The sequence below is a fragment of the Manihot esculenta genome, chromosome 16 (genome assembly GCF_001659605.2).
Source record: "Manihot esculenta cultivar AM560-2 chromosome 16, M.esculenta_v8, whole genome shotgun sequence".
In the NCBI taxonomy this organism is placed as follows: domain Eukaryota; kingdom Viridiplantae; phylum Streptophyta; class Magnoliopsida; order Malpighiales; family Euphorbiaceae; genus Manihot; species Manihot esculenta.
The window spans coordinates 25,296,991-25,321,061 of NC_035176.2; the positions used below are offsets into that span (position 1 = coordinate 25,296,991).

General features: G+C 44.5%; 1 protein-coding gene across 1 annotated transcript; it reads right to left on the reverse strand.

The window, feature by feature from the left end:
• Positions 1-22,475: 22,475 nt before the first annotated feature.
• LOC122722062 (small polypeptide DEVIL 10) lies at positions 22,476-23,250 on the reverse strand. Its single transcript, XM_043951704.1, has one exon. The coding sequence runs from the start codon at positions 23,169-23,171 to the stop codon at positions 22,989-22,991; it is 183 nt and encodes a 60-aa protein (XP_043807639.1). The 5' UTR covers positions 23,172-23,250; the 3' UTR covers positions 22,476-22,988.
• Between the last annotated feature and the right edge of the window lie 821 nt (positions 23,251-24,071).

A 24,071-nucleotide genomic window follows, 5' to 3' on the forward strand; every position in this document is an offset into this window, starting at 1 on the left:
AGGCAGACGGATGAAATGGGTGTGGAGGAGTTCACCGACAGATTTATGGAGCTGTTGCCTTTTCTGGACAGAGTCTGGACACAGATTCGAAGAGGTCAAGGAGGTATGTCATGAAACTTCATTCCAGGTATTCCTCCTTGATTCAGTCAGTGGACAGGGAGAGCTTCCATGCCATAGTAGATATGGCCAGGAAAATGGAGGCCAGTGCCATCGTTCAGGGGACAGTTAAGCAGTCAGTGGCACAGTCTTCCGGTTCTAAAACTCCGGGTGGGGGAAGATTAGATCCCTCTACCCTGAGTGCAGCAGCTTCAGGCAGTAAGAGATGGGGTAAGCCCAAGGGTAAGAAGAACAAGTTCTGGAATAAAGTCAAGTCCAGTCTGGGATTTGGGAGTGGCTCAAGCTCTGGTGCGGATAATGCAGTTTGTGCGAGGTGTGGTAAGCCACACAGGGGAGTATGTCAGTTTGGGACGAATGCCTGTTTCAGATGTGGTCAGGAGGGACATATGGCTCGAGATTGTCCAAGAGCAGTCCCGATGGCTCAGTCCCAGCAGACAGCTTCAGGCAGTGTGGCGCAGCCAGCAGCTCCAGCCATGACTCAGGCCAGTGGCAGAGGCAGAGGGAGAGGGGCAGCCTCTTCTTCAGCGGGTTTCAGAGGTGAAGGTCCATCAGCTCCGGCACGGATCTTCACAATGACACAGCAGGAGGCAGATGCATCTAACACCGTGGTGGCAGGTAACTTAATTATTGGTTGTTCGGATGTGTATGCCTTGATGGACCCTGGTGCATCTCATTCTTTTATTGCTCCGAGAGCCGTGGGGAGGTTAGGTCTGATGACTTCTGGGTTAGAGTGTCATCTCTGGGTCAGTGGACCCAAGTGTGATCCATCTGTGGCAGAGTCAGTCTGCCAGTGTAGTCCTGTGTTTGTTGAGGGAAGATGCTTGTCCGCCGACCTAGTGGTTCTAGATTTGACAGATTTTGACGTCATTCTAGGGATGGACTGGTTATCTACCCATGGTGCTACCTTGGACTGCAGGGACAAGGTAGTCAGGTTCAGAGGTCAGGATGGGTCTGAGGTTGTCTTCAGAGGAGACAGGAGGGGTACACCTAGAGGTCTGATATCAGCTCTTCAGGCTCATAGGTTGCTTAGGAAGGGATGTCAGGGGTATTTGGCTCATGTGAGAGAGCTTAGCAGTCAGGTTAGAGAGCCCACCTCGGTGCCAGTGGTTAGAGAGTTCTTAGATGTGTTCCCAGACGAGCTGCCAGGTTTACCACCTGCTAGGGAGATAGAGTTCGAGATAGAACTGATGCCTGGAACCCGACCGATCTCTATCCCTCCCTACAGGATGGCGCCAGCAGAATTGAAAGAGTTGACGGAGCAGTTGCAGGAGCTGGTAGACAAGGGCTTCATCCGACTGAGTACCTCACCCTGGGGTGCTCCAGTTTTGTTTGTGAGAAAGAAGGATGGATCCCTTAGACTTTGTATCGACTACAGGCAGTTGAACAAAGTCACTACCAAGAATAAGTACCCATTGCCAAGGATCGACGATCTATTCGACCAGCTAGCAGGAGCGGGTTGTTTCTCCAAAATAGATCTGAGGTCCGGGTATCACCAATTGAGGATCAGGGAAGAGGACGTACCAAAGACAGCTTTCAGGACCAGATATGGGCATTTTGAGTTCCTTGTGATGCCGTTCGGGTTAACTAACGCCTCTGCAGCATTCATGGATCTCATGAACAGAGTGTTTAGCCAGTACCTGGATCACTTCGTTATTGTCTTCATAGATGATATCTTGGTGTATTCCAGGAATGCAGAGGAGCATGCCCATCATCTGAGGTTGGTTCTACAGACCTTGAGGGAATATGGTTTGTATGCCAAGTTCTCCAAGTGCGAGTTTTGGCTGAGGAGCATTTCATTCTTGGGGCATGTAGTGTCAGAGAATGGGATAGAGGTAAACCCCAAGAAGGTAGAAGCTGTGGCTAACTGGCCTAGACCCACTTCAGTGACAGAGATCAGGAGTTTCTTGGGTTTGGCAGGTTACTACAGGAGGTTCGTTCAAGACTTCTCAAAGATAGCAGCTCCTCTGACCAGACTAACCAGGAAGAATCATAAGTTTCTGTGGACCGACCAGTGCGAAGAGAGTTTTGAAGAGCTTAAGAAGAGGTTGACTTCAGCACCAGTGTTAGCTCTGCCATCTAGTGATGCAGACTTTACAGTCTTTTGTGATGCGTCCCGTGTGGGACTGGGTTGTGTGCTTATGCAGAATGAGAGGGTGATTGCTTATGCTTCTAGGCAGCTGAAGAAGCATGAGTTGAATTACCCCACACATGACCTGGAGATGGCAGCAGTAATCTTTGCACTCAAGATGTGGAGGCACTACCTCTATGGGGTTAAATGTGAGATCTTCACCGATCATAAAAGCCTGCAATACATCTTGAGTCAAAGAGATTTGAACTTGAGACAGAGGAGATGGGTAGAGCTGCTGAGTGACTATGATTGCAAGATTCAGTATCATCCGGGTAAGGCGAATGTCGTGGCAGACGCCCTAAGCCGGAAGTCACTAGGCAGTCTATCCCACATCACGGCAAAGAGGAGACCAGTGGTGAAGGAGTTTTACAAGCTCATTGAAGAAGGTCTACAATTGGAGTTGTCTGGTACAGGTGCCTTGGTTGCTCAGATGAAAGTGACACCCGTGTTTCTGGAGCAGGTGGCTCAGAAACAGCATGAGGACCCAGAGTTAGTGAAGATTGCCAGGACTGTTCAGTCAGGCAAGGACAGTGAGTTCAGATTTGACAATAGGGGGATCCTCCGCTATGGGAGTCGATTGTGTGTACCAGATGACATAGGGCTAAAAGGAGACATTATGAGAGAGGCTCATAATGCAAGATACAGCATTCACCCCGGGGCCACCAAGATGTATCAAGATCTGAAGAAAGTTTATTGGTGGCCAGCTATGAAGAGAGAAGTGGCACAGTTTGTGTCAGCCTGCGAGATATGTCAGAGGGTGAAGCTGGAACATCAGAAGCCGGCTGGAATGCTTAACCCGCTACCTATTCCAGAGTGGAAATGGGAGAATATAGCTATGGACTTCGTAGTGGGGTTACCGGCGACGTCCAACAGATTGGACTCCATATGGGTGATTGTGGACAGACTCACCAAATCTGCTCACTTCATCCCTGTTAGGAGTGGCTACTCTGTGGACAAGTTGGCGCAGGTGTACGCTGATGAGATAGTCAGACTGCATGGGGTTCCTGTTTCTATAGTGTCAGATAGAGGGCCCCAGTTCACCTCCAAGTTTTGGCGGAGTCTGCAGAATGCTATGGGTACTAGGTTGGATTTCAGCACTGCCTTCCACCCACAGACAGACGGACAGTCAGAGAGGACCATCCAGACCATAGAAGATATGCTAAGGATGTGTGTGCTGGACTTTGGCGGTTCTTGGAGGCAGCATCTACCTTTGGTGGAGTTTGCCTACAATAACAGTCATCATGCTAGCATCGGGATGGCTCCATATGAAGCTTTATATGGAAGGAAGTGCAGGTCACCTGTTTGCTGGGAAGAAGTTGGAGAAAAGGCCTTGGTAGGGCCTAAGCTAGTAGAGATCACCAGCAGGGTGGTACCCTTAATCAGAGAAAGAATCAAGACAGCTGCAAGCAGACAGAAGAGTTATGCAGACATCCGCAGAAGGCAAGTAGAGTTTCAGGAGGGGGATCTGGTATTGCTTAAGGTGTCTCCAATGAAAGGAGTGGTTCGGTTCGGGAAGAAGGGTAAGCTGGCTCCGCGGTACATCGGACCCTTTGAAGTCTTGCAAAAGATTGGGAATGTATCGCACAAGCTGGATTTACCTGCTTCAATGGAGAGAATCCATCCGGTTTTCTATGTTTCTATGTTGAGAAAATTCGTGTCAGATCAGGGCAAGGTTCTTAGTGAGCCTGATGTGGAGATCCAAGAGGATCTCACCTATGTTGAACAGCCAGTACGGATCCTAGACACCCAGATCAGAAAGCTAAGGAACAAGGAAATCCCGATGGTGAAAGTCCTTTGGAACCACCACAATTTGGAAGAATGTACCTGGGAGACACGAGAGTCTATGCTCCGGCAATATCCTCATCTCTTTTAAGGTTAGTCTCTATGTATTTCAAGTATGTATGCTATATTGTTTGCTATGTATGTACTAGTTGAGGAACATTCGGGGACGAATGTTCTTAAGGGGGGGAGAATGTAATACCCGGCTAGACTCCGGTATCGAAATTCCTACCGTCCGGTGGAATCTCGGATGCCGGAGACCTCTAGAAGGGGTAGAATCATGTTTTATAAAAATGTTTTAATGTGTTTTGTGATTTTAAGTATGAAATTAAATGAGTTTTTGCATGAAAAGTCATAAAAGGAAAACCCAGGTTCGGCCGCCGAAAATCAAGTTCGGCCGCCGAACATGCATGCGTTTTGGAGGCACGTTAGGCCCCCGAAAGCATGAGTTAGGGAAGTCCAGGTTCGGCCGCCGAAAGTCAAGTTCGGCCGCCGAACATTTCATGGATGCGGAAGCGCATTCGGCCCCCGAACGTGGCCTGGCCAGCCACCTATAAAAGGGGCACTTAGCCGAAATGGGCGAGTTTTCTCCCATTTTTGGCCACAACAAGCTTCCGACCTTCCCTTTGCAACTCCTGTCTTCTTCCTCCAAATCTCTTCCATTTTTCTTGAGTTTTAAACTCACATTGCAAGTTTTGAGCATTTAAACCAAGTTTTGGAGCTTTGGGAACTCAGGAGCTCATTTTCGTGGATCTCCAAGTTTAGGTCGTCTCCCTCTCGATCTTCAAGAGGTAAGAGCCGATCTTAAGCTCCTTATGTGTTTTAAATAAGTTTTATGCAAGATCTATGGGTAGAAATGCATGTTAGGTTATATGTTGAGTTATGGGTTAATCTTGATGTTTTGAACAATGTGTGTTGATTGGGTGTATTTGAAGTGTTGTAGTTGGGGTATATGACTGTTTGAGACCCCTAGGAACTTGTATGCATGTTTTGGTTGAGATTTATGCATGATTTGAGGTTTTGGGAGGCAAGGGGTTCATGTGAACCAAGTTTCTGCCCTTCTGGCAGAAACCAGGTTCGGCCGCCGAAGGGAGTTTCGGCCGCCGAACCCCCTTGTGGAGGCAGCATTCGGCTGCCGAAGCTTGCCCCCGAAAGAAGACTTTCGGATCTGTCTGGGAGGTTCGGCCGCCGAAGGTGCCGCCGAACCTGCTTGACTTTCGGCTCTGGAGGGACTTTCGGCCGCCGAACCTGCCGCCGAAAGTGCCCTGTTCAGCAATTTCTTGCATGTTTTTATGTGATGTTTTCATGATGTTTTAGGGGGTTTTTGGGGAGTATTTTAGAGTTATGTTCAAGTATGTTTGGTCCCTCATTTGAGTCCACCTGTGTAGGTTCGGACCCGAGGAACCGAGGACCCCAGCAGTGAGTCCAGCTGCTTCGGTGTTGTCAGAGTCAGCCAGAGGTGAGTGGAACTAAACTTAATCTTTTAAATTAAATGTTTTATCATGTTTCATGCATCATGATTATGCAATAGGGTGATTGCATTAGCTTCACGAATATGTCGCATTGCATCATGTGTTGTTGATGTGGGTGAATGTTGGATGACCCAATTAGTCTATGACAGGAAGACCAGGACCCCATTCTACGGCCTGGCACGGAAATGAAAGACCAGGACCCCATTCTACGGCCTGGCACGATTGTGGACTCGAAGACCAGGAGCCTAGAGGAGGCCCTGGAATAATGGTAAGTAATGTATGTATGACAGGAAGACCAGGACCCCATGCTACGGCCTGGCACTATGTTAGCTTGGACTAATTGGTGACAAGTTCACCCAACCCTTATGTGAATTGTTTGTGTTATGATGCATTCCATTTGAGCATAGTGTTAATGTGTTTTACTAGCTCTACTCACTGGGCTTCTAGCTCACCCCTCTCCCTTTACCCCCAGGCTTGCAGGTACAGTATAGTGCGGGAGTCCGGATAGAGTAAAGAAGTCATGCTTATGTAATAGTTAGTAATGGACATGATCAAATTGTAATGTAAAAGTACAGTATAGTTATGTAATGAGGTTTATGGATGTTAGTGTGTGCTTGACCATAGAATGTTGTATCCCTTTTTATACATGATCTTGGTTATTTTATGTCACTTATGTAAACCAACTCAGCATATGATTTGTCACCCATTGGGGACACTGATGAGATCCCACAGAGGGATCAATGTTATGTTAATGTTATGCACAGGTTGAGTTTGGTTGATGTTCATGGAAAGAAAAGTTTTAATTTTTATGCATGTTGTTGATCATGTATGGGATTATACAGGTTCACAGGTTTTATGTCAGGCTTGCTACGGGTCCCGGCGGCCTTAAGTCGACCCGGATCCTAGCGCCGGTAGCGGTCCGATTTTCGGGTCGTTACATGCATCATATACCCTTAAAACCCCTCAAAACTTACTTAAAACTTAAGAGAGGGTGAGGATCTACTCTTACCTCTTGAAGATCGAGAGGAGAGGCGATCCAAACTTGGAGATGTGGAGGAAGTGGGCTCCGGGGTCTCCAAGTTTCCAAGCTTCGTTCTTTGCTCAAAGATCTTCAAAACCAAGTTAAAACTCATCAAAAACATGAACGATTTGAAGGAAAACATCAAAACTAACCATGGAAGGGCATGGACTCACCTTTGTCCGAAAATGGAGAAGAAAACTCACCCATTTTCGGACATGGGGCCTTTTATAGGTGGGTGGCCAGACCATCTTCGGAGGCCAAAGGTGCTTCCAAAACTCCACCACGATCGGCGGCCGAACTTGACATCGGCGGCAGCAAAAGGGAGCCACTTTCGGCGGCCGAACCTTACATTTCCCTCAAAACTTTTTTTTTCTTTCAAAACTCAATTTTCTTTCTTAATCAACCATAAAAACACGTAAAAACATTTTAGAAAACATTTATTTTACCCTTCTAGAAGATTCCGACATCCGAGAAATTCCGGATTTCAACGGAGATTCCGTCGGAGGTAGGAATTCCGGTGCCAGGGTCTAGCCGGGTATTACAGACCGACACCAAGATTATGGTCTGGCGAAACCCGCCTTGTGGCCTGGCATAAGATGCCTTGATTAGTGGGATCGACGCACAGATTGTGGCCTAGCATAGAATGCTTTGCTTAGTCGGGACTAACATCTGAATTGTGGCTTGATGGAACCTGCCTTGTGGCCTTTAATGAATACTCTTTAATCTTTTTTAGGAAAGTCAACCCTATCGTTCCTTGTCACTAAATCACACAACACATGAAGAATACGTCGTTAACTCTTATTGGTAAAATTTTCTCAGATTACAAATATTCCAGGAGTGGAGAATGACTCGGCCATCCAGCTTGGCCAATTTATAAGACCTTAGGCGAATAACTTTCGAGACCCTGAATAATCCTTACTAGTTTTTGTCCAACCTACCAGACCCAGTATTATCGCCTGTTACATCTTCTGTGATTCGCTTATTTTCCCTTACCATCAATAGGTCCTTCTGCGATACATGAATAACCCTATAGGTTCACGATCGAGGTATTTTCAGGAGTTGTTACCTCAGATTCAAGCCTCCTCTCTTTTATATTTTTTTGGAAAACTTTCAAAGTGTGTCATCTCTTATTAACCTTTCGATCTCGTCTTTCAACGGCTGACACTCCTCCGTTGTATGTATGTGGTCTTCGTGAAAGCGGCAGTACTTGGTCCTGTCTTGCTTTTCGGCTCTCTCTAGGTTGAGCTTGGGAGGCCACCTGACCTCCTTGTCATTTTTTTGATCTACATTAGAATACGTGTTCGTGAGTCATTCAATGGAGTGTAGTTCTTATACTTACTTTGGTCATCCCTTCTTCGGGAGACTGGGAAACTTCTGTGGTCCTCTTCATATCCTCGCCTCTCCGCTTTTTGGCTTTGTTTTTTACTCGTCTTTTTGTCCTCTTTCAACACTTAGACTTCATCATCCAGCCTGATGTAGTTCTAGGATTTGTCCATTAGCTATTGGCACGTAGCAGCTGAGTTCTTGATTAGGGAATCCATGAACTTGACATTGTTTGTTCCTTTTTTTTCAGTGCTTCACATGCTATTTGATGTTTTAATTCCTCCACATATATTGCTTCTGCATTAAATCGTGAGATAAAGCTCCTTAAAGACTCACCCTCTCTCTGGCGGATCTTGCGCAAGTCAGAGGAGAGTTTTTTAAGGGGTATACAAGTAATAAACCTGGACTTAAATAATATAATGAATTATGTAAAGTTCTGAATTAGATTTGAGCTCAAATATTGGTACCATTTTCGAGCCAAACCTATGAGTGTTGACAAAAACACTCGGCACAATACGAAGTCATTGACATTTTGAAGTTGCATGATCGTCCTAAAGATTGCCAAGTGACTCCTGGGATCACCCATTCCGTCATATCTACCCAAGCTTGGTAGCATGAACTTGGTTGGAAAAGTTTTTACAAAGATCTCTTCTAATAGGGTGAGGCACCGTTCAGGTCGTAGTCTTCCTCCTATTCCTTTTGGTATCTCTGAACAGTCCGTACCAACTTCCAGTCGACGTCTATCGAAGCATCGCCTAGTGACTGTTCTTCTTTGAAATTGATTTTATTTTTGGGCCGCCTCTATCCGGATCCTTGAGGTATCAACGAAAGCTTCTTCCCTTCCACTGGGAGTCAGGAATGATGTCTCCTCTCGAGCTTTGTATTTCTTGAGAGTAACCTGCAACCTTCTAATGTATTGGAGCATTTGCTCATTGTTCAGATTGTTGAGATCTGCTTCGCTTACCATAAGTGTAATACCCGGCTAGACTTCGGTATCGGAATTCCTACCGTCCGGTGGAATCTCGGATGTCGGAAGCCTCTAGTAGGGTAGAAACATGTTTTCATAAAATGTTTTCATAAAATGTTTTAAGGTATTTCATGGTTTTAAGTAAAATGGAAATGAGTTTTTGCATTAAAACAACCTTGGAGGGAAACTCAGGTTCGGCCGCCGAACCTCAAGTTCGGCCGCCGAACATGCATGCCTTCGGGAGCGCCTTTAGGCCCCCGAAAGCACAAGTGAGGGAAGTCCAGGTTCGGCCGCCGAACCTCAAGTTCGGCCGCCGAACATGGCATGCATGCGGAGGCACATTCGGCCCCCGAACGTGGCCTGGCCAACCACTATAAAAGGGTCCCTTAGCCGAAAACGGGCGAGCTTTTCCCCATTTTCGGCCAAGGTGAGCTTTCCGCCGCCCCTCACCGATCTTTGATGTTTTTCCTCTAGATCTTTCAAGTTTTTCACTTGTTTTAACTTCGTTTTGAAGATTTGAGCTTTTGAGCAAAGTTTTGGAGCTTTGAGGTCCAAGAACTCAAATCTCTCCCAACTCCAAGTTTGGTCGCCTCTACTCTCGATCTTCAAGAGGTAAGAGTCTATCTCTAGCTTATAGTATGTTTTAAGTAAGTTTTATGAAGTTCTTGGGGGTAGAATGCATGTTTAGGTCATAGTGATGTTTATGGGTTTTTGGTGTGATTTTGAACAATGTGAGTTGCTTGTGTGTTGTAGTTGGGGTTTTTGATGGTTTGATGCCCTTAGGAGCTTGTATGTTTGCTTGTGAATGCTTGGGAATGTTGTAGAATAGGTTTATGCATGATTGGTTAGTTTTGGAGGCACAAATGCATAAGGGAGCCAAGTTTCTGCCCTTTGGCAGAAACCAGGTTCGGCAGCCGAAGGAACTTTCGGCCGCCGAACATGGCTGGGGAGGCAGGCCTTTCGGCTGCCGAAGTTGCCCCCGAAAAGAGACTTTCGTCTCTGTCTGGGACTTTCGGCCGCCGAAGGTGCTGCCGAACATGCATGAGTTTCGCCTCTGTCTGGGAGTTTCGGCCGCCGAAGGTGCCGCCGAACCTGCCTGACTTTCGGCTCTGGAGGGACTTTCGGCCGCCGAACCTGCCGCCGAAAGTGCCCTGTTCAGCCATTTCTTGCATGTTTTTCTATGATTGTTTCATGATGTTTTAGGGGGTTTTTGGGGAGTATATTAGAGTTATGTTTATGTATGTTTGGTCCCTCATTGGAGTCCACCTGTGTAGGTTCGGACCCGAGGAACCGAGGACCCCAGCAGTGAGCCAGCTGCTACAGAGTTTGTCAGAGCTAGCCAGAGGTGAGTGGAATAAACCTTAAGTTTTAAAATCAATGAAATATGAATTTTGAGCATGATCCATGCATCATGAATGCCATGAGATATAGTAGGTTGTTTGCATTAGTATTCACGAATATGTTGCATTGCATTTATGATGTTGATGTGGATTGGTTATTGGATGATCCTTTAGTCCTCATATGGTATGATGATGTTACGGCATGATATGGTATGGAAGTCCAGGTTGTACCCATTCTACGTCCCTGGCACGATGTAAGAGAAAGTCCAGGTTGTATCCATTCTACGTCCCTGGCACATTGGTATGTATGATACGTTATGTTAAGAGAAAGACCGGTTGTACCCATTCTACGTCCCGGCACTTTGGTATGGAGAGGACTATAGGTGACAATACCATCCGAGATGTGATTTGTTGTGATGTGTTGCATTTCATGAAAGCATGAAATTTTAATATATGATTTCACTATTCTGCTCACTGGGCTTTGTAGCTCACCCCTCTCCCCTAACCCCAGATGTGCAGGTACAGGGTAGACCAGGAGGTTAGCTAGAGTTTTGAAGTATGTTTATGTAATAGTTAGATTGTGGACATGACAATTGTACTATGATGTAATGTAAGAGATTACAGTATGTTATGTAATGAGCTATATTGAGGTTATAGATGTGCTTGACCCTATGAGTATTGTTATCCCTTTTGATACATGATCTATAGATATGTTTATAATGTTTATGATTCAACCAAGCTTATGTATGATGAGATACCCCATTGGAGCATTTGATGAGGACTCCAGTGGAGGTTTATGTTCACGTTTATGTTTATGTACAGGTTATGCTTGGTTGATATATGAGAGAGACTACAGGTTTATGTTATGTATGATCATGTATGGGATTGAACAGGTTTACAGGTTATATGTCAGGCTTGCTACGGTTCCCGGTGGCCTTATGCCGATCTGGATCCTAGCGCCGGTAGCGGTTCGATTTTCGGGTCGTTACAGAATGGTATCAGAGCCCTAGGTTCATAGGATCGGACCTAGAGTGTCGGGCTCATAGATGTTATAGAAGGTCAAGCACAATAGGAAGATCATGTCCACTAGGATAGGATGTGGAGTCCTGTCTTGTATGATGATGTGAAATGCCATGATAATATGCATGTGCATTAACGATATGCTATGCTATGTGATGTATATGTGATGAGGGTTCATGTGTGCCCACATGAACCATAAGATGCTAATGTTTGTATGATGTGTACTGTTTTTCAGAAAATAGGATGAGAGGAACTTGTCGATCTGCACGATTGACTGGAGTGCCACATGAGGATGAGGGCACGAGCGCCCGTCCTCCCACATTGCCTAGGGCAATGTCTTGTAGAGCCAACAGAGAAAGAGTGTCAAGGGACCCTAGAAGGTCTTTTGATGCTAGCAGAAGGGGGACAGATAGAGGAGGAAGTTCTTCAGATGTGAGGGAGGTTACAGAAGAGGATTAGAGGAGGGATGGGAACCTGGATGTGAGCATGGAGGAAGAGGGGACAGGGGAGTCTCAGGGAGGCGTTCAGGCCTCGGGGTATGGTTTTCCACCCCATTATCCACCCTTCCCACAGGGTTCAGGGTATCCGATGGGAGGTACATCGGAGTACTCCAGCTTTAACCCCTACCCTACCTACATGCCTTATCCACCTTTCTATCCACCCTACACACAGTACCCAGCTTATCCACCCTCACCCTTCTATCCAAACCCGGCAAACCCCACCTCGGGGAATGCTGCACCCCCACCTCCACCACCTACAGAACCAACAGCCCCAGTTACTCAACCTCCTAGACCTAGCTCAGCCGATGGGAGCAAGGTAAAGATGACAGATTACCTCAAGCTGGATGCTCCCAAATACAAGTCAGGGGATGACCCCTTTGAGTATCTGAGAGTGGTGAAGACAATAACTGATGAGCTAGGGGCAAGTGATAGCAGGGCCATTCAGATGGCAGGGTTCACCTTAAAGTGCAAGAAGGCACGGGAATGGTTCAAGTGTTATGTGGACCCGAGACTAGACAGCATGACATGGGAGGAATTTGCGAATGAGTTCGCTGGATGGGCTTTTCCAGACAGTTCCAGAGAACTGAAGATGATTGAGTTTGAGCAACTGAGGCAGTCAGAGCACATGGGTGTAGAGGAGTTCACGGATAAATTCTTGGAGCTATTGCCTTTTTCAAGGCAAGCTCTAGATACAGATACGAAGAAAGCCAAGAGGTATGTTATGAAGCTGCATTCCAGGTACTCCTCGTTGATTCAGTCAGCTGAGAGAGAAAGTTTCCACACTGTGGTGGATATGGCTCGAAGAATGGAAGCAAGTGCTATAGTTGAGAGGTCAGTGAAGCAGTCAGTGACCCAGTCTTCAGGGGTTAAGACCCCAGGCAGAGGAGGGCCAGGTCTCTCTTCTCAGAGCTCAGGTAAGAAGAGGTGGGATAACACCACCAGGAAGCCGAAGAAGAATAAGTTTTGGAACAAGTTGAAATCCGGTCTGGGATTTGGCGGTGGCTCGAGCTCAGGCTCAGATGGTACAGAATGCCAGAGATGTGGAAGACCGCACAGGGGAGTGTGTCGAGCTGGGACTAATACATGTTTCAGATGTGGACAGGAGGGACACATAGCTCGGGAGTGTCCTAGAGCGCCTTTTATGGCCCAGCCCCAGCAGACAGCTTCTGGTAGTGTGGCACAGCCAGCAGTTCCAGCCACAACTCAGGGCAGTGGCAGAGGTAGAGGGAGAGGGGCAGCCTCTTCTTCTGGTTCCCGAGGTGAAGGTCCATCAGCTCCAGCCAGGATCTTCACCATGACTCAGCAGGAGGCTAACACATCCAACACCGTGGTGTCAGGTAATCTCTTCATTGGGTGTTCTGATGTGTATGCATTAATGGACCCGGGTGCATCTCATTCATTTATTGCTCCGAGAGCCGTTGAGAGGTTGGGTCTGATAGTCTCTAGGTTAGAGTGTCCCCTATGGGTCAGTGGACCCAAGTGTGACCCGTCAGTGGCAGTGTTAGTCTGCCAGTACAGTCCAGTTTTTGTTGAGGGAAGATGCCTCTCCGCCAACCTTGTGGTTCTAGATTTGACAGACTTTGACGTCATTCTAGGGATGGATTGGCTATCTACCCATGGTGCTACCTTGGACTGCAGGGACAAGGTAGTCAGGTTCAGAGATCAGAACGGGTCAGAGGTCGTCTTCAGAGGAGACATGAGGGGCACACCTAGAGGTCTGATATCAGCTCTTCAGGCTCGTAGGTTGCTTAGGAAGGGATGTCAGGGGTACTTAGCTCATGTGAGAGAGCTAGACAGTCAGGTCAGGGAGCCGGCCTCGGTGCCAGTTGTCAGAGAGTTTCAGGATGTTTTTTCGGATGAGCTTCCAGGATTACCACCTGCTAGGGAGATAGAGTTCGAGATAGAGTTGGTGCCTGGAACTAGACCGATCTCTATCCCTCCCTACAGGATGGCCCCAGCCGAGTTAAAGGAGTTGAAGGAACAGTTGCAAGAGTTGGTAGAAAAGGGCTTCATCCGACCGAGCACTTCACCTTGGAGTGCTCCGGTCTTGTTTGTGAGGTAGAAGGATGGATCCCTTAGACTTTGTATCGACTACAGGCAGTTGAACAAAGTCACTACCAAGAATAGGTACCCTCTGCCAAGGATCGATGATCTATTCGACCAGCTAGCCGGAGCGGGTTGTTTCTCCAAAATAGATCTAAGATCGAGGTACCATCAGCTAAGGATAAGGGATGAAGATGTGTCGAAGACAGCTTTCAGGACCAGATATGGGCATTTTGAGTTCCTTGTGATGCCGTTCGGGTTAACCAACGCCCCTGCAGCATTCATGGATCTCATGAACAGAGTGTTTAGCCAGTACCTGGATCACTTCGTTATTGTCTTCATAGATGATATCTTGGTGTATTCTAGGAATGCAGAGGAGCATGCCCATCATCTGCGGTTGGTCTTGCAGACCTTGAGGGAACATGGCTTGTATGCCAAGTTCTCTAAATGTGAGTTCTGGCTGAGGAGCATTTCGTTCTTGGGGCATGTAGTGTCAGAGAATAGGATTGAGGTGGACCCCAAGAAGACAGAAACTGTGGCTAACTGGCCTAGACCCACTTCAGTGACGGAGATCAGGAGTTTCTTGGGTTTGGCAGGTTACTACAGGAGGTTCGTTCAGGACTTCTCGAAAATAGCAGCTCCTCTGACCAGACTAACCAGGAAGAATCAGAACTTTCTGTGGACCGACCAGTGCGAAGAGAGTTTCGAAGAGCTTAAGAAGAGGTTGACTTCAGCACTAGTTTTAGCTCTGCCATCTAGTGATGAGGACTTTACGGTCTTTTGTGATGCATCCCGTGTGGGACTGGGTTGTGTACTAATGCAGAAGGAGAGGGTGATCGCTTATGCTTCTAGGCAGCTGAAGAAGCACGAGTTGAATTACCCCACACATGACCTGGAGATGGCAGCAGTAATCTTTGCACTCAAGATGTGGAGGCACTACCTCTATGGGGTTAAATGTGAGATCTTTACAGATCATAAAAGCCTGCAGTACATCCTGAGTCAAAGAGATTTGAATTTGAGACAGAGGAGATGGGTGGAGCTGCTGAGTGACTATGATTGCAAGATTCAGTACCATCCGGGTAAGGCGAACGTTGTGGCAGACGCCTTAAGCCGAAAATCACTCGGCAGTTTATCCCACATATCGGCAGAGAGGAGGCCAGTGGTGAAGGAGTTTTACAAGCTCATTGAGGAAGGTCTACAGATGGAGTTGTCTGGTACAGGTGCCTTGGTGGCCCAGATGAGAGTGGCACCCGTGTTTCTGGAGCAGGTGGCTCAGAAACAGCATGAGGACCCGGAGTTAGTAAAGATTGCCAGGACTGTTCAGTCAGGCAATGATAGTGAGTTCAGATTCGACAGCAAGGGGATCCTCCGCTATGGGAGCAGACTATGTGTACCAGATGATGTAGGGCTAAAAGGAGACATTATGATGGAGGCTCATAATGCAAGATACAGCATTCACCCCGGAGCCACCAAGATGTATCAAAATCTAAAGAAGGTTTATTGGTGGCCAGCTATGAAGAAAGAAGTGGCACAGTTCGTGTCAGCCTGCGAAGTGTGTCAGAGGGTGAAGCTGGAACATCAGAAGCCGGCTGGAATGCTTAACCCGCTACCTATTCCAGAGTGGAAATGGGAAAATATAGCTATGGACTTCGTAGTGGGGTTACCGGCGGCGTCCAACAGAGTGGACTCCATATGGGTGATTGTGGACAGACTCACCAAATCTGCTCACTTCATTCCTGTCAGGAGTGGCTACTCTGTGGACAAGTTGGCGCAGGTATATGTAGATGAGATCGTCAGGCTGCATGGGGTTCCTGTTTCGATAGTGTCTGATAGAGGGCCCCAGTTCACCTCCAGGTTTTGGCGGAGTCTGCAGAATGCCATGGGTACTAGGTTGGATTTCAGTACTGCCTTCCACCCCCAGACTGATGGACAGTCAGAAAGGACCATCCAGACTATCGAGGATATGCTCAGAATGTGTGTGCTGGACTTTGGCGGTTCTTGGAGGCAGCATCTACCTTTGGTGGAGTTTGCCTACAATAACAGCCATCATGCTAGCATCGGGATGGCTCCATATGAAGCTTTGTACGGAAGGAAGTGCAGATCACCTGTTTGCTGGGAGGAAGTTGGAGAAAAGGCCTTGGCAGGGCCTGAGCTAGTAGAGATCACCAGCAGGGTGGTACCCATAATTAGAGAGAGAATCAAGACTGCTGCCAGCAGACAGAAGAGCTATGCAGACGTCCGCAGAAGACAGTTAGAGTTTCAGGAGGGGGATCTGGTATTGCTCAAGGTGTCTCCAATGAAAGGAGTGGTTCGCTTTGGGAAGAAAGGTAAACTAGCCCCACGATACATCGGACCCTTTGAAATCTTGCAAAAGATTGGGAATGTGTCGTACAAGCTGGATTTACCTGCTTCAATGGAAAGAATCCATCCGGTTTTCCATGTTTCAATGTTGAGGAAGTTTGTGTCAGATCCGAGCAAGGTTCTTAGTGAGCCTGATGTGGAGGTCCAAGAGGATCTCACCTATGTTGAACAGCCAGTACGGATCATAGACACCCAGATCAGAAAGCTAAGGAACAAGGAAATCCCGATGGTGAAAGTCCTGTGGAACCACCACAATTTGGAGGAATGCACTTGGGAGACACGGGAGTCTATGCTCCAGCAGTACCCTCATCTCTTTTAAGGTTAGATCTCTATGTGTTTATGTGCTATGTATGTTATGTTTTATGCCATGCTGTGTGTGCTAGTTGAGGTACATTCGGGGACGAATGTTCTTAAGGGGGGGAGAATGTAATACCCGGCTAGACTCCGGTATCGGAATTCCTACCGTCCGGTGGAATCTCGGATGTCGGAAGCCTCTAGTAGGGTAGAAACATGTTTTCATAAAATGTTTTAAGGTATTTCATGGTTTTAAGTAAAATGGAAATGAGTTTTTGCATTAAAACAACCTTGGAGGGAAACTCAGGTTCGGCCGCCGAACCTCAAGTTCGGCCGCCGAACATGCATGCCTTCGGGAGCGCCTTTAGGCCCCCGAAAGCACAAGTGAGGGAAGTCCAGGTTCGGCCGCCGAACCTCAAGTTCGGCCGCCGAACATGGCATGCATGCGGAGGCACATTCGGCCCCCGAACGTGGCCTGGCCAGCCACTATAAAAGGGTCCCTTAGCCGAAAACGGGCAAGCTTTTCCCCATTTTCGGCCAAGGTGAGCTTTTCGCCGCCCCTCACCGATCTTTGATGTTTTTCCTCTAGATCTTTCAAGTTTTTCACTTGTTTTAACTTCGTTTTGAAGATTTGAGCTTTTGAGCAAAGTTTTGGAGCTTTGAGGTCCAAGAACTCAAATCTCTCCCAACTCCAAGTTTGGTCGCCTCTACTCTCGATCTTCAAGAGGTAAGAGTCGATCTCTAGCTTATAGTATGTTTTAAGTAAGTTTTATGAAGTTCTTGGGGGTAGAATGCATGTTTAGGTCATAGTGATGTTTATGGGTTTTTGGTGTGATTTTGAACAATGTGAGTTGCTTGTGTGTTGTAGTTGGGGTTTTTGATGGTTTGATGCCCCTAGGAGCTTGTATGTTTGCTTGTGAATGCTTGGGAACGTTGTAGAATAGGTTTATGCATGATTGGTTAGTTTTGGAGGCACAAATGCATAAGGGAGCCAAGTTTCTGCCCTTTGGCAGAAACCAGGTTCGGCAGCCGAAGGAACTTTCGGCCGCCGAACATGGCTGGGGAGGCAGGCCTTTCGGCTGCCGAAATTGCCCCCGAAAAGAGACTTTTGTCTCTGTCTGGGACTTTCGGCCGCCGAAGGTGCCGCCGAACATGCATGAGTTTCGCCTCTGTCTGGGAGTTTCGGCCGCCGAAGGTGCCGCCGAACCTGCCTGACTTTCGGCTCTGGAAGGACTTTCGGCCGCCGAACCTGCCGCCGAAAGTGCCCTGTTCAGCCATTTCTTACATGTTTTTCTATGATTGTTTCATGATGTTTTAGGGGGTTTTTGGGGAGTATATTAGAGTTATGTTTATGTATGTTTGGTCCCTCATTGGAGTCCACCTGTGTAGGTTCGGACCCGAGGAACCGAGGACCCCAGCAGTGAGCCAGCTGCTACAGAGTTTGTCAGAGCTAGCCAGAGGTGAGTGGAATAAACCTTAAGTTTTAAAATCAATGAAATATGAATTTTGAGCATGATCTATGCATCATGAATGCCATGAGATATAGTAGGTTTGTAACAGCCCGCTTACCGGACCATCACCGGCACTAGGATCCAGATCGGCTTAAGGCCGCCGGGACCCGTAGTAAGCCTACTGTCAACTCTGTGTACCTGATAAATCCCATACATGATCACACTTAAACTTAAAACTGTTACTTACTCTTCTCTATTGTTTTTTTTCTTTGCTTGACTATCTTTTCTTTTCTTGAAACTTTTCTCATCAACTAAGCCTGGACTATGCATGCTCTGTCTGTATGCACTCAGAGAGTGATACCTACTATGGTACCATACAGTAACTACAGAGATAGCAAAACTACCATGCACCAAGCTTAGCTAAACATAAAATGATCATGTGCAAAGAGATAAACATACACTAGGGCCAAGCACAATTCTATAACTCACTATATACCTTGCTATTACATCATTTCTATACAATACATGACATAAACTCTGTACTGTACATCATTATCATAATAATCATGTCCACTCATCTATACTATTACATATGCTTTTTACCCTTGCTATCTCTTTCTCTTTCTCTTCTCTGAGGCCCTGAAAAATGGGGTTAGGGAGAGGGATGAGCTACTAAAGCCCAGTGAGCGGAATCTATAAAAAAATCACATTTAAAACATGCTATCATATGATGCATCACTGCACAAACATTTCACATCTCGGATTGGACATGATCCCAAAACTCCCTCTGTCAGTGCCCGGCTCCCAAAGGAGCTCACACAGGTCTTTCACTAACTACTCATGGTGCCCGACCCTATAAGGGCTCTCACAGGACTCATCCAAGGTAAATGCCCGGCCCCAAAGGAGCTCACACAGGACATACAATAATGACAGACTTATGGGCTATTGAGATCGCCTCGGTCCAATCCACATATACAAGAATAATGCAATGCCTCAACTTGGTGAATACTAATGCAAAGCATCCTATATAAACATGGTATTAATGATGCATGAATCATGCTAAAACAGTTCTTAACTTTTAAAATAAAGTTCTGTTCCACTCACCTCTGTCAACTGCTGAGCAGTCTCTGTAACTCTAACTCTGTGGGCCTCCTTGGTCTCTCGGGTCCGTACCTACACAGGTGGACTCAAATGAGGACCAAACTTACTTCAAACTTACTTAAACATAACTCTTCATATCTCCCCAAAACCCCTCTAAAACATCATAGGCATGCATGGAAAAATGGGCAAAAGAAGGCTGGACTGGGCACTTTCGGCGGCTGGTTCGGCGGCCGAAACCCCTCTCCAGAGACGAAACTCATGCATGTTCGGCGGCACCTTCGGCGGCCGAAAGCCTCGTCCAGAGACGAAACTCATGCACTTTCGGCGGCCGAACTCCCTCTTTCGGCGGCCGAAAGTCTCTTTCTCACCCAAAAGCCTAGCTTTCGGGGGCAAGGTTTGGCAGCCGAAACTGCCTCCACAAGGGGTTCGGCGGCCGAACCTTGCTTCGGCGGCCGAACCTGGATTCTCCAGAAAGGCAGAATCCGAGCACAACTTATGCTCTCAGCCTCCCAAACTCCTATCAAACACCCATAACATGCATACCAACACTTCTCAACTAACACACAACATAACTCATGCATATAGAGGCCTAAAAACTAGCTCAAGCCTCAAAACAACAACAAAACTCATAGAAACTCATATGATCAACATATGCTCAAACTCATGTTTATACCCCCAAAACATGCCATAAAACTCTCTACAACTCTTAAAACTTGCTTTAAACATAAGGGGAGGTGAGGATCCATGCTTACCTCTTGAAGAACTAGAGGATTGATGATCCAAGCTTGGAGATGGGGGAAAACTCATTCAAAATCTCCAAGTACTCAACTTTGCTTTCTTTTGCTCAAAACTCTATAACAAAGCTCAAATCAAGTTAAAACATGCAAGATTTGAGGAAAACATGAGAAATCACACCAAGGAGAGCTTGAACCTACCTTTGACCCAAAAACAGAGTGTTTACCACTCAAGTCTCGGGCAAAAGGGCTTTTGTAGTGACCAACCGACTCTTCCTTCGGCGGCCTAACGTGCATGCGAAACCATGCAACTTTCGGCGGCCGAACTTCACCTTCGGCGGCCGAACCTGGCTTTTGTCCCCTTGGCCTTTTCATTTCAAAACTCAATTTTTCTTAACTCAAAACATGCAAACATGATAAAAACACTTACAAAACATCTTAAAAACCTTTCTTATACCCTTAGGGCAAGCTCCGACATCCTCGAATCCCGACTTCCAACGGAAAATCCGCCGGAACGTAGGAATTCCGATACCGGGGTCTAGCCGGGTATTACAAGGTTGTTTGCATTAGTATTCACGAATATGTTGCATTGCATTTATGATGTTGATGTGGATTGGTTATTGGATGATCCTTTAGTCCTCATATGGTATGATGATGTTACGACATGATATGGTATGGAAGTCCAGGTTGTACCCATTCTACGTCCCTGGCACGATGTAAGAGAAAGTCCAGGTTGTACCCATTCTACGTCCCTGGCACATTGGTATGTATGATATGTTATGTTAAGAGAAAGACCGGTTGTACCCATTCTACGTCCCGGCACTTTGGTATGGAGAGGACTATAGGTGACAATACCATCCGAGATGTGATTTGTTGTGATGTGTTGCATTTCATGAAAGCATGAAATTTTAATATATGATTTCACTATTCTGCTCACTGGGCTTTGTAGCTCACCCCTCTCCCCTAACCCCAGATGTGCAGGTACAGGGTAGACCAGGAGGTTAGCCAGAGTTTTGAAGTATGTTTATGTAATAGTTAGATTGTGGACATGACAATTGTACTATGATGTAATGTAAGAGATTACAGTATGTTATGTAATGAGCTATATTGAGGTTATAGATGTGCTTGACCCTATGAGTATTGTTATCCCTTTTGATACATGATCTATAGATATGTTTATAATGTTTATGATTCAACCAAGCTTATGTATGATGAGATACCCAATTGGAGCATTTGATGAGGACTCCAGTGGAGGTTTATGTTCACGTTTATGTTTATGTACAGGTTATGCTTGGTTGATATATGAGAGAGACTACAGGTTTATGTTATGTATGATCATGTATGGGATTGAACAGGTTTACAGGTTATATGTCAGGCTTGCTACGGTTCCCGGCGGCCTTATGCCGATCTGGATCCTAGCGCCGGTAGCGGTCCGATTTTCGGGTCGTTACAATAAGGGGCGTATTTTGCCCATTACCAAGATTGAAAGAAATAATAGCGCCTTCATTGATAGCGACTCTAGCAGCAGCTCGTGAATTGTCAACTATCTCAAGAAATGAGAGAGATTTCTTTTTAAGAGAAAAGGGAATTAAAGACCAATTTTGATATAAATAAATAGGGAGAATTCAATTTGAATTTTTTGGCAACAGAATCAAATGATGTAATCGAAAAATAAAGTTGTGCTGCGATTAGTTAAACCTGCATGAAAGAGAATGTGAGGTGGTTGGCGTCTGCAGCATCTACTTTGATGCTCAAGTCAGTAAATTGAAGAAGAGGACGAGTATAAGGAATTACTTATAACTCAAAAGTAGTTGTGTAAAAATTTTGTCTCCTTGTCTTTGTGATCGTTGACTTTTATATTGTAAAAGGACGGAGTTAAATATAGTATTTCCTGGGAATCCAGCAATAATGTGGCCGGTTATTTGATTAGGAATCTCGCCGACTAATTGGTCGGGGATCTCGCGTTTACAAGCGTAATGGGGTCTGTTGGATTGTGTCTATTAGCGGTAATTTTATATGATAATTCGACCTTTTCAGAAAAGGATAAGTTTTGATGAAGAACCGGATATTATAGTGTTCGGGTCTTACTTTTCATATATGGAACCGTATATCAGTTTATCAGATTTTCTTACCACTTGATCTTATTTTATAATAACAACTTATAACTTATTTTAAATTATTATTCTATAATATTAATAGACTTTTTGGTTATATTATGAGTGTTAAAAAATGTATAGATTTTATATGATAAAAAAAAAATAAAAATATAATAATAAAATTAAATTTAAAATAAAATTATTAATAAAATATAGATTATATATATATTATTAATTAAAAATAAAAAATTAAACGAGTTTGAATGTTTTTTAAATAATAATAATAATAATAATAATAATAATAATAATAATTAGCTGGAGACGAGTTTGATTAATTTAAAATAAATTTTAATTGAAGATGATATAGATTCGATAAATCTAATTCTGATGTGATAATTTTCAATAATAACCTACTACCATTCTCATCTGCGGATGAAACAAAGGTATTTGGTAAAAAAAAAAAGTGGAAAAAAAGAAATCACTTCCATTTCCATACTCTATTATCTAAAATAGATGGGAAAAAGGGCTCCATTGACATGAGTAGCTAATTTGGACGGCCACAGCCCACAAAAACCTAATTTAATAGTGAATCCTTATTCAATTCAATATGGACATAAAATTTTCAAGTTCTATCCTCTCAAAATAGCCTTAATCAAAATTCAGACTCCCACTCAATTTTTTTAAGATGCGATGATGAAGAAGAAGAAGAAGATGGAGATGATGAAGAAGCAGTGCAAATGAACCACATAGGTGGGAAATAATTAACGATTCTGTGCTGTCCCCTTTGGAATTTGTATTTTTCTCTTGCAAATTTTATACATGTAACAAGAAGCTCACCCCCATGCTTTTGGAGTCCCTATTTGATTTTCTAATCTCTATACACAAGAAAAAAGAAACAGAAAAATAAAATTAACAGCTCCCTTTTTCTCTTTTCCTGATTATGAAGAGAAAGAGGAAAATTTGAATCCCTGCAACCCAACTCAAGATGAATAGCTTAGAGATAGAGAGAAATCTCTGACCAAGTGAAGCCTAATTCGTTTCTTCAAAAATTACAGGCAACTTGACGACGGTTTCGTTTCTCATCAGCCTATTCTGCTTATCCACATGCTTGAAAATGCCCAAAATTGTGGCTGCTTCCGATTCATGAGTCTGCTCTGTTTTGCTCTGTCACTAAGACTAAAATCCGATGGTCGCAGAAGATAGCGAAGGAAAAAAGAAAAAGAAAATTCCCAATCAATCGATTAATCGCGAATAGCGTGGTCATGCCAGCAGAGAAGCATGGAGATGCAACGTCTAAGGATGTAGAAACGGGTCTTCTGCTGTTTTACCATTACCAAACACCTCCTTCGAAGACTATTTTCTCTGTGACCTTTCCTCTTGCCGGCGGCCGCGTGCGGCTGTGGAATGTGGTAGGAAATTGCCATATTGATAAAAATGGAAAGAAAACTGAAAAACTGAAAACCCAGAAAATGTAGGCTGGAATTGATAAGCTTAGTGGACGATGGACAGCACTCGCCAGGATTTATAGGACCATTTCTTCAAGGCTTGAGGCTGAGCCTTGGTGGTCCCCATCCTTCGGATTTTAGGCCTTTTAGATAATTTCCTCGAAGGTGACCTCTTAGCTTTTTTCATGACATTATTACCCTTTTATATTTTATTATTCTTCTAATTTTAAATTTAATATATTTAAACTCAACATTTTATAATTTTTAATAATTTTATAATTTTTAATCAAAATTCATTGATATATCTAAATTAATTAGTTTAAAACTACATTTCTTATAGAGAAAAATAAATAGTAAAAAACAAAAAGTAGTTTCTATTTATTATTTTTTTGTGTTTTTTGGATAGAAGAAAAATAAATGAGAAAATAATAAAAATAAAATTATTTTACTTTGTTTAAGATGATAGGAAAATAAAGGGAAAAGAAAATTATAATTAATTTATAATTCTATGTTATATATTAAAAAGAAAGAAAATGACTTCATAGAGTAATTTTGTACTTTTAATATATAAAGTACATTTTTTTCTAAATTTATTTTTTTTTCTCCGATCTAGAGATAAAATAATGAGAAAAAAATAAAGTTTATTCTCTTTAAAAAAAATAAAGTTTATTCTCTTTTCTCTTTATATTTTTCTTTTTTTTTAAATAAAAAATGTTAATTAATTTTTATTTTGCTCAACTTATTTTTCTTTCCCTTTATTTTCCACACATCCAAGCAAAGAGTAAATAATATTTCAATGATGTTATAATAAATTTAAAAATTCAGAAATATTAATAAAATTACTACTTTCAAATAATTACTTTTCATTTAAAAGGAGTA